Source organism: Mirounga leonina, unplaced genomic scaffold (assembly GCF_011800145.1).
Source record: "Mirounga leonina isolate KUSES-001 unplaced genomic scaffold, KU_Mleo_1.0 Mir_154, whole genome shotgun sequence".
Taxonomy (NCBI): Eukaryota; Metazoa; Chordata; class Mammalia; order Carnivora; family Phocidae; genus Mirounga; species Mirounga leonina.
Genome location: NW_023270389.1, coordinates 6,991,513 through 7,002,430, shown reverse-complemented (window position 1 = coordinate 7,002,430; position 10,918 = coordinate 6,991,513). Strand labels below are relative to the sequence as shown.

Below are 10,918 nucleotides of genomic sequence, written 5' to 3'. Positions count from 1 at the left end.
TTTTTTTTTTTAAGGTATACATCCCCCAAACACCAGATCTTTAGAGTTGGAGCCTAGAATCTGTCATTTATATGAAGCTTCCCCAATTTCTACTTCAGACAAGAGTTCCTTTTGTCTAGATCAGGTTATCTATAACTGAGTAAAAGTTCACATAAAATCACCCCCAAATGCTGGTATCCCTTTATGAGAGCCATTTTGAGGTGATTATTGAAAGCAGTACAGTTTGGGGGAACAGTCATTATGAGTCATTACGACCCAAAGAGCTCTGGATTCAAACTGACCTTACCTTAGTCCTGAGTTTGTTCTTTATTGGTGGTGAGATCTCAAGCGAATGAGTTGAGTGTACTCAACTCTGAATAGATTTATTAACTGGCAAAGTAGAAATATTGGAAGAGTTGAATGGGGTAACACATGCAAAGCACAAATCCCAGTACCAGGTTAAACATCAGCCCTCAGTAAGTGAAAACTATTAATAGTTTGTCTTCTTCTACAAGAAATAGAAGGGACAAGCAGAAATAGGAGCATACCAAGAAATAAGTGAGATTAGCAGAAGAAACTTTCAGAGAAACATTTTTTTTTGAGGGAAGAGTGGTCAATTAATCCACTTTTTCTGAGTTCTAGTAGACAGTAGACCAAGTAGACAGAGTTCTAGGCTTGTGTGAGAGAGAGTGTAGCAAAGAGCATGGGTTCTGGGGTCACACTGCCCTGGGACCAACTCTTGGCTCCTCAGCTTATGAGCTGTGTGATCTTGGGCAAGATACTTATCTTTCTGTGCCTCAGTTTATCACCTCTAAAAGGAGAGTGATAAATTTTAGTGCCTCTTCACCATAGGGTTGTTACATGCAATAAATAAGTTCATACACATAAAGAGTTATATTAGCAGAGAGTAAACAATAAATGTTAGCTATTTTCTGCTAACATTTATTGCTATTTTCTGCTGTGGATATAAACGAGAAGGTTGTTTATGTCAAGGGGCATACTAATTTTAATTGTATGTAAACTCATACAAAATATATGTAAGTTTTCACTGTATGTATAGAATAGAGAAACACACTGTTCGTACTCTACCAACTTCTTTTTTAAATCTTCTATTCTCTGTAAGGTGGTTCTAAACAGCTCTTCCTTACTCTGGTTATTTCATCCCCAACCCCTAGCACAAGGCTGGGAGAAATATCCCTGCATTTTCTAAGAGGAAAGTGGTGAGATTACAGTAAAGCCTGAGAGGCTCATGTGAACACTCAGTGTATGGTAAGTGTTCAGGACATGGGAAGGGCCTGATGGATCACTTACCTATTTGCATCCAGGGGTATGTAAAACCGAAGGTGGTCACTCAGTCAACAAATAGTCACCTTCCATGGATTAAGCTCATTACTTGGTGCAGGGATTATAAAATCAAATGAGACATGGTTGGTAACCTTGAGGAATTGGCCGTGTAGTTTGGGAGACACACTCATAAATCGATGGTTACATTGTGCTAGTAGCAATGAAAACATGACAGAATACCAAGGGAAGCCTTGACATCAGAGAAACAATGAAGTTCTGTCAAAGAAGGGGAGAAGTCTTCTCACTGTGGATTGGCCTTGAGCTGAGTTTAAAATAAACAGTAGGAGGTAGCTGGTTGAAGGAGAAGGATGGAAAGACTGGCTTAAACAATCATAAGAGGCAATTAACAGAATGCCCCATCAGGAAGCACAAATCATTATAGCTGGATCAGAGGAGGAGTCATCAGAAATGAGGCCAGAAAGCTAGAAAGAGTTCAAAATCATAAAGTTCAAAATCTCAAAGCTCACCTAGAGAGTTGAGAGCATTGCAGATTTTCAGCAGGAGAGGGAGAGGTCAAATGTGCCTCTCAGAGCTGACTGGTGGTTACATGGAATGAATCAGAGGGTATCAGACTGGAGGTGGAGAGACCAGAAGGCAATCAGCCTGGCCACATATGACGGTGGCCCAGAGAAAGGGCCTGCCATGGTCACACCAGGAGAGAGGCAGAAATAGGCTTTGAATGATTTTACCCAGAGGAATTCTGCAGAGCAGGGTAATTACTGGGTGTGAGGGAGGGAGGGAGAAAGAACCAGGGGTGATTCTATAGTTTCCACTTCAAAGTGTCCCAGGTAAGGGAAGGTATCTCCAAGATAGCAATTGGAAGAGAATTGATCTAGAACTTGCAAACTGCTCTAGCAGCTGTCCTTTCTAACACCGCAAAGTATGGAATTATTAGCAACATGGCAAGGGTAGCAGAAAGTACCAAGTCCTACAGAGGAGAGATGGGAAGAGAAGTGGCGAGGCAGAGCATACAGGCATGGTGGTCAGAGAAGGAATGAGCAGGCCTTGTCTTTGACATGACATAGCTGGGATTCATTTTCCATCACATATGGTTGCTGTTGAGGGAACATCTCAGGGCTACATGGCCCTGACAGAAGACAGCAACTCAAAAGCCAGATGGATTGGTGGAATAATCTGGGAATTATACAAATAATACTTCTAAAAAATCAACAAAACTCTTGCTTTACTTTCTTCAAAAGCAACACCCACCCCCCACCCCCAGTCAACCCTGGAGAGTGAATCTCAAGAGGTCACCCCCCCCCCCCCAATTCTCATGGTCTAACTCACTGCTGATTGGCACATGCTGTTGTCTTGATCAGACTTGTGTGGGGGGCAATTCCCTTTAACCTAGACCCTGCGGTCCTCACTGGCTTCCCTCCCAGGGGGAGCAGGAGCAATGTGACCAGGACCATGTGCCAAATGTCTGCTTCCCTCTGGGGTCCTGTTGGTGGCTGAATGACTTGCAGTTCCTGTGCAATGTCACCCCAAACCGGTGATGTACTGGAACCAAGGGAAAGTTGGCCTGTTCTATCTTTTTTCATTCTTCGTTTAGGTTGGGTTTTTTTTGTTTTTGTTTTTGTTTTTGGTGTTTTTTTTTTTTTTTGCAGGGGAAGGGGGTTGGTTAAAGACTTGCTCTGGATCTGAGAAATTTAGAGAGAGAAAGAGGAAACAGAAAAGTGATCCTTAGAGAGAAAGCTGACCTGGTATTTATCCCCTGCTTCCCAAACTCCCTTTTCCATAGTCCCAGAGAGACCTTCTACCTGCCCCAGCTCAGACAGGGCACAGAGACCTCGGGGCAGCAGCAGGATGCTCTGCGGTGGGAGCCACCCAGATGCCAGCATGGGTGACTGTTTGGCAGTCTGTCCTTCCTCACAACATGCATCTTATTTCTGTTTCTTCTGCTTGATATGTCATGGTCCTTCCTTTCATATTTTCTATCCCTTCTGGTGTTCCATTTCTTTCTCGTTTCATCTTTTTACCTCTTCTCTCCCTTCTACTTCCAGTTCTTCCTGTTAGGCTCCCCTCACTTGCTGTGAGTCCTTCTTCCTTCTCCTCCCTTTTCCCCTTCTACTCGACTAGAGTAATTAAATGTGTTTACTCAGGAGGCAGATTTCTGGGTTTGACCCTTGCCCTGCCACTTCTTTGATATATGATTTTGGGTAAATTTCTGAGCTTGCCTGTGTCACATTTTCTCCACTCATAATGGAAAGCCACTAATCACATCTCCCTCAGAGTTTAGGTCTAAGGGTTAGATGAGATCATGGAAAGCATTCAGCATAGACTTGATGATTAAAAAGCCTGCCATAGATGTAAGATCCTACTATTAACTTTTAGTTTTCCTTTGGAAACCCAGTTCTCTCTCCAGGCATTGCTGACCTCCACTGATGTGCTTCAGAAATTCAGTAGACCCTGGCCTGAGCTCGGTCATTATCACTTGGTATGCAAAGTCTTAAACATTGGATGCTATCTCTAGGTAAACCCTTCCTCAGTCACCTCACTCAACTTTGCCTCTATTCTATACCTCAAAAAGGTCAAAACCCAGTATTTTCCTTTCTCATGTCATTTCTCTGTGACATCTAGAAAGCAATGCATATTAACACCACCGTTTTTAATGATGAACAATTTAGTGGCCATCATGCAGTCTAATGGCCTAAGCAAACTCATGTCTTGAATTCAGTCTCTGAATTCAGTGAATGGAGCCTTTTTTTTTTTCTTTTTTTTTTTTACTATGCTTTTGAGTCTTGGCAGCCACATGAGCCAATTTATCTGGCTGGCTTGCTCAATTTTTTTTGTCTGTCCACAGTGGGCCTAGGCTGATGGATAGTGAGTTTTCCCTGGAAATTGCTCTTTTTAACTTTTCTTTCTTCTTTCCTCCTTCTATCATCTCATTTCTAACTCTAAACACTTAAGCACTATTAACATGGAGTGCCGGGACACAGCCTGGCACACCACGGGTCGTGCAGTTTCTACAAAGTCAAGTTTTGTTTGCAAATTGGTATAATGTAAAGGAGTCCCCTTATCCATACCCTTGTGCCTGCCCCCACACAATAAAATGACAACCACATAGTTGAATGTTGAAGAGCATAGCCTCTGCATTTCTCAGGATAAGCAATGCTCTGCTGCAGTAACAAACAGCCTTGTAAATAGATGACTCAAATCAGCAATGATTTATTCCTTATTCACTTGATATTCTGAAGTGAGTCAAAGCATCCTTCATCCTGCTGCTACACAATCTGAAACATATAATCTCCATGGTTGTCATGGAAGGAGAAGAGAGAGAAGGAAATGCATTTGGCTCTATTCCTGACCATATAGGTTTGAAAGTGACACTCTGCTCCTCATCCATTGGTGTGTGGGTATTTGGTGAATGCTCAAGTCTCTGCCATCCTCTGGGGCAAAGATGATTCAGTTCAAATCCCAGCTTTGCTCCTTGATGGACGCTTGACCTTGACAAGTTTCTTAACTTCTCAGTTTCCTCATCCATAAAAATCAGCAGATGTTTTTCAGAGGCCATGCCCATGACTGGCATCTCTATCTCAAGGTTGGTGTGAGAATTAAATTTATTACATATATACAGAGCTTAGGACAATATCTAGCACATAACAAGCAATAATAAGTGTTTTTCAAAACATGGTCGTTGATCGCAGTCAGAAAGAGTTTGCACATATGTGTTATTTATTTCATGGCTGACCATCAAGAAGAAAGGATGGGCAAGGTGGAGATTGGAGACAAGCATACTGCTCAGAGTTGCTTGAATTCCTCTGTGATACTTGGAAGATGGTACTACATACGAGCAGCAGCAGCCATGCACTCGTGGGGAGTCTGACACACCCATGTGGGACAGGGGAAGGGCAGCCCTGTGTGTTTTGAAGGGGAGGTTGTAAAACTTCCCTCTAAATATTTCTGATGAATTTGGATTCCTTTGTGTATTTTTCTCAGGAGATGGTCCATAATTTTTGTCAGATCCCTAAAAGGATCACTTCCTCAAAACAGCTTGAAATCTATGGTCCTTAACACCCTGTAAGCTGACTCTCACAATGAGAAAGGTAGAATTCAGGAAATGGAGGTCTCATGGCGTAACAGACCTTGTACCCATGACTGTGAATGGAAACATTCTATACCTCCTTTCTAGGGGACAGAATCTTTAAGGGGGTGGGAGGAGAAGGATTTTAAGCAGTTTGGACAGGAATCTGTCCCTCAGGTATCTACAACTCCCATTCACCTTCTGAGTCTCCTCTGTTCCCACCTTCTCTCATCAGACAGATACTTGGAGACAGAGGGCAGCTCTGAAAGGCAAACTCTCTCTCTTGACCAGTTACTGAGGACCTTCAAGTAAACCACCAAGTCTGTTGAGCAAAGTCTCTGGAGCCACGACTGCCTCAGCTCTGTGATGAGAGGGAGTCAGAGCAGTGGCAGGAACAGAAGAATATACGACATTCATTTTCTGTTTCCTTCTCCAGAGTTAGCATGGGACAGATTGGATACTGGACATGAGCCATGTTCTGTATTGCCCTACACCCTGCTGTTTCTCATCACACATCTTTGTGGATCATTAATGTGTTTACAAGCAGATAGTTTCGTATGAAGCATTTATTTACCCTTATTATTAAGATGCATGTGTTTCACTGGAAGCATCAGCTTTGAGGCTTTTCGAGCACATGATAAAATCAGGCATGCAAAGGGAAGGAGTATTCTGCCCACAGATCATGAGCAGATAAGCTCAGCATGTCAGATGGTGGTAAAATAAGAGGAAAATACAATTGAAAAACACACTTGAAAATTGTATTACATAAAATAATTTACTTCTCATTCAGAATGACCTTCTGGACCTCTTTGTAAGACAGTAGCCCATGAGCACAGGTACAATCTGAAAGTCGTGACAGTTGTAATAGGGCAAGATCAATAGAGTTACACGTTTGGATCCTGGAGTCAACTAGACACAAAACTGTGGACCTAGGTATAATAAAAGTGACATTGAGGAAGAACTCTGGGAACATGGAAAGTAAGACTGCCAGAGAGACAAGAAGGGCACAACGGAGAAAACCTACATCTTTAATACAGTGAGATTTGTATAGACATACTCCGGTGTTTTCATTCGGCAACCCAGTCTGTTGGCTTAAAAGCCACAAGGTGCTCACGCATGTAATTTATGCTGGAGGAATTGGTGCAATGTGCATGCATGAGTGTATGTGTGTGTGCACTTCAAAGGCTGTAGTTTTAGAAGAATGAGAAGAAAATTACTTCCTGGCCATTCATTAATAATTCAGGTGATATCCTGCACCTCCATTTATAAAACAATACAATAATAAAAACATTGTAGAAAACAACATCATAAATAACATAAATGAGAAATTTTCAAGTATTTCATGTGCCTTGAAAAGTTCCAAACAGTAGTTCTAACAATTGGTATCCTTTTTTTTTTTCTTCTCTTTTTTTTTTTTTTTTTTTCCTTTCTTCTCTCATTTAGTCTCAGAGCCTGGAAAGAGATACCCACAGGCTCTGTTACCCTGATGTTTGGGGTGGAATGAACAAGGTCCTACTTTCAAAAGAGAAACTTATGAGGGCTTCTCAGTTTGCAAAAACATGTTTCTCCCTTATAAAGTGCACTCCTTCCTTCACTGCTGGTTTGTAAGGGGAGGCATATAGCCTGGAGCCATTATAGGGAAACAACCAACCAACCACACAGTGAAGTAAGGAGCCTCATCTGATGGCTGAAGTCCTCAGGAAAAAATAAAATGAGAAAAGCACCTTGATCAGGAGAGGAAAAAAGAGTAGAGGACAAGACTATTAACCTTGAAGTCCCATGCCCTCACTCAGCCAGTATTTTATAGCAGGTAGAGCTGGCGAGACCCTGCCTGCATGTCTTCATTTGGTTCAAGCATCTTCTCTCCTAACTCCCTTACCAACCCAGCTGCTGATAACCACGTACCAAGCACCTGGGCAGAGAAGGGGAGGCCAACAGCTTTGGGACTGAAAAGTGCCATCAGTAATAACCAGCCCAAGACAGAAATGTGTCAGCCAGGCATAAGATTCTTTATGGTATTTGCTCCTTAGAATACCATTCAACGTGGAGGCTGTCAGTGGTTGAACTATGCATAAAGTCCCTTGGATGCGTCTCCAACACCAACCTGTGGAGTTCTACAGAATCAACTTTCCACAGATTAGCATTCCTCTCTTGGCCTGCATGGCAACTGGTTCTGTTTGCCTGTTTGATTGCAGGATGAAAGACCAGGGATCAGAACATGCATGCAGGTATGTACACACACTCTAGGGATGAGCACCTAGGGTCTTTCCTGTCTATTCTTGCAGAAGTATATATGTATATATACATATAGACACATATACATAGAATGTGTACTTATGTGTGTGTGTAAATATATGTGTGTATATACATATATTTATACACACACACATATATACGCATAATAGATCAACCTCATCTTAACATCTAGTGTTTAGAGAAAGTGCCAACAGAATACATGTGTTTGTGGATGTCACATGAAATGTACCAACCAACCAACCTGAGGTCAAGCCGTTGGGAGGAGAGAACTGCAACAGTCTTTGGGAAGTCACCCTTATAAAACCATTCTTTGGATACTTGCTCATGTGGAACCCTAAGGAATTCTGGGAAAGCTGGACTGGAATGAGGTCCTGCCCTAATGAACACCTGAATACCAAAACTAGATCTACTTCTTACACGGGAGTGACTCACACATGGCAGGCAGCATGAACACTAAGCTACAATGTGGATAAAGCCCTGGTGCTTAATACAGATCAATATTTGGCCTCAGGGGTTCCAGGCATAGAGTCTTGGCATCTCGGCCCCCCAGCACCCTGTGGGAATCAGGCACACTGGGGGACCAGGGAGGGACAGTCTGCAGAACTCTTGGCTCCTTTCTGCTTCTCTGACCCAGCGCTGGAAGAGTTGGCCAAGTCAAGATAGAATCGAGACTTGAGGAAGCGGCGGTATGAATCCTTTTCCATCAGGTTGAAAATCCTCTTCTGGGCCTCATCAAAGCAGGTTATCGTGGGCTCTAGCATGTTCCGGCTTGTCTCCTCCCTGGTGCAGGAATCCAGGTTTACCTGCAGGTTAAAGGCCAAGATGTATTAGACACATTGCCCTGTTGAGGATGCGAGGCCGCATGCTTTGTGGTGAGTAATCCGTGTGCACCCTCCATACCTCAGAAATGAAAAGAACATTTAGCTCCACCCCACACATGTGAGAGAGTATACAAGGCTCATCTGCTTCTGGGTGGGCAGGGCAATATCTTTGTTCTTTCTCATGAATCGGGAAGATTTATCAAAAAACTCATTAAGGGAGATCATCTAAGTCATCTGGATGAAAGAGCTTTCTTAACTGATTGATTTGGGGTTGAGGAGATTATAATGACCTCCTCCACTGTTAGATCTTTTTCCTTAACTCAGATGATCTAAAGATTCACACCACTGAATACCACTTGCAGGAAATTTCACTAAGATCCAGAGAGTTCTCTGCCATGAAGACCTACCTCTTTGGTTGCCTGGACTGAGATGAATTCATTATAGATCTTTTTGGCCTTGGGACTTAGTTTAGAGGGGGATTTGATTTTCTTGTACTCTTCGCAGCTAATCCAGAAGTCGATGTTCTCCTCACTGTATTCAGACTTCAAGAAAGCTTTGAAAGCTGCCAGACCACCTGTGATGAAGGAAAAAGAGCCACCCTCGTCATCACACTGGCAGGCCTCTTGGGACAGTGTATTTCAGAGAAAGCCAAGGTTCTTGAGAGAATAAAGCATGTGTTAAAACATCCTCCTCTCTCCCCCACTTTCTGGGGGTCACTTGGGGTCAGGTGACTGTAATCTCTTTGACATCTATTGGATCCCAGTTATACGTAGTGTTTCTCGCTCAAGGTTTGAAGTCTCAGTGTTTCTAAAATACGCATGCAGCCACCAATTACCAAAGTAAGTTTGAGAAAGAAAAACTAAGGCTGATTCTGCAAAAAGTCTTCATATTTGGAACTTTTTCCCTCTACCTTTTTCCCATGTGGTGAGAGAGATGGTTTTCCACATGGTTTCCATAAGAACTTCTCATTGTCTATCACAAAGCTCAAAGGCATGGTAAAATTTTAAACAGACTGGTTCTCCTGAGTCTGGAAGTCAGAAGAAACCCAATTCTGTCTGCATTTCCTATTAGATCAAATATACTGTGAGATAACTTGTCTATCTAGAGAGCTTTTGTCCTCATCCTAGTGGGGAAGAAAGCCGTCAGACTTACATTCATGGCTAATCAGGTTTTCCAGTGATTCAGCCCATTTTTTGACTTCCTCTTGGCTCACCCTAGAGACATTATAGAGAGAAAGAATAACTTGAATGCCATGATACAAACTTAGGGCAAGAAATTTAAGATCCTGAAAAACATGCAGATATTTTCTTTCCCATTCTTATGATGAGACCTATTATTGATTAAGGCAGTCTTTCCATTTATGCATGGACATTTCAAATGCAAGTAGTCTTCATGAAAATGGACTCCATTTTGATCCAAATCTAGCTTAACGAGGAACACAACTTCCTTTTCTCCTCATAGAACATCCCTGACATTAAACAGTTACTACTCAATGGGTCTTCACTGAGGCCTTTTCTCTTACCTCTGACAAACCACCACTTTGTCCCTCTTGCTGTGGGAAGAATTATGTTCACAGGAATCAGACTTCTGCAGCAGGAAACCTAGCCGATGCTTCATATCTTTTGCACTGCACAGAAGAAGAACAAGAATAATGCTAATTAGGTCTTTTTTTTTTTTTAAGATTTTATTTATTTATTTGACACAGAGAGACACAGCGAGAGAGGGAATACAAGCAGGGGGAATGGGAGAGGGAGAAGCAGGCTTCCCGCGGAGCAGGGAGCCCGATGCGGGGCTCTATCCCAGGACCCTGGGACCATGACCGGAGCCGAAGGCAGACGCTTAACGACTGAGCCACCCAGGCACCCCTAATTAGGTCTTTTAAAAGATACCGTAGTAAAGAGTCCATTACTAGTAAAGGGGCAGGGGGAGTTTATTTAGGAAATGGGAGTTGAAGTTGGCGTGAACTCTCAGGAACAGGAGATTCCACTTCTGGGTCTGCCTGTGACTTGCTAGGAACCCCGGGGCCAGAGTCACAGCCCGGCCTCCTCTGTCTGCAACAGAATTCGGACCCTCAGTCGGCTTTAGGAGCCTCTTCTGAAAGCCTGTCATTTTGACCGATGGAACGCTTTGGTGTTTTTAAAAGAAACACAGTGAAAATGTGACTGCTCTTTGGGTCATTTGTGGGAATGGAAGAGCAAGCCCTAACTGCGGAACGTGGCGCCTTTCTGTTGCGCGCCACCTTCTGGATGGCCGTTGCTGTTTCCACCTGCCTCCTTGCAGGCAGAGGGCCCTACAGAAGCACCGTGGTGCAGGAGAGGGCTGTGCGGTCCCAGCCTCGCATGAGGTGGTGCCAAGCGATGCACGTTATGGGATATTCACAGAGGTGGGTATGCAGCTCCAGCAGAGGGAAGTAGAGGGGGTGGCAAAGGCAAATGCTCTGGCCAACACCTGAGCAACTTCAGGCTTGCTTCTAGAGAAATCTCTTGCATTTTTT

General features: G+C 43.2%; 1 protein-coding gene across 2 annotated transcripts in view; it reads right to left on the bottom strand.

The window, feature by feature from the left end:
* Window positions 1–6,103: 6,103 nt before the first annotated feature.
* The window catches only part of RGS4 (regulator of G protein signaling 4), a 7,155-nt gene continuing 2,340 nt past the window's right edge, over window positions 6,104–10,918 (bottom strand). Inside the window, exons 2-5 of one of the 2 annotated variants that reach the window (XM_035010048.1) lie at window positions 9,947–10,051; window positions 9,577–9,638; window positions 8,832–8,998; window positions 6,104–8,406 (exon numbers count right to left, since the gene is read on the bottom strand). In XM_035010048.1, coding sequence (XP_034865939.1) covers window positions 8,167–8,406; window positions 8,832–8,998; window positions 9,577–9,638; window positions 9,947–10,051 — 574 coding nt within the window. In that variant the 3' untranslated portion in view covers window positions 6,104–8,166. The remainder of the gene's footprint in view (window positions 8,407–8,831; window positions 8,999–9,576; window positions 9,639–9,946; window positions 10,052–10,918) is intronic. The other variant, XM_035010049.1, reaches the window with a different exon arrangement.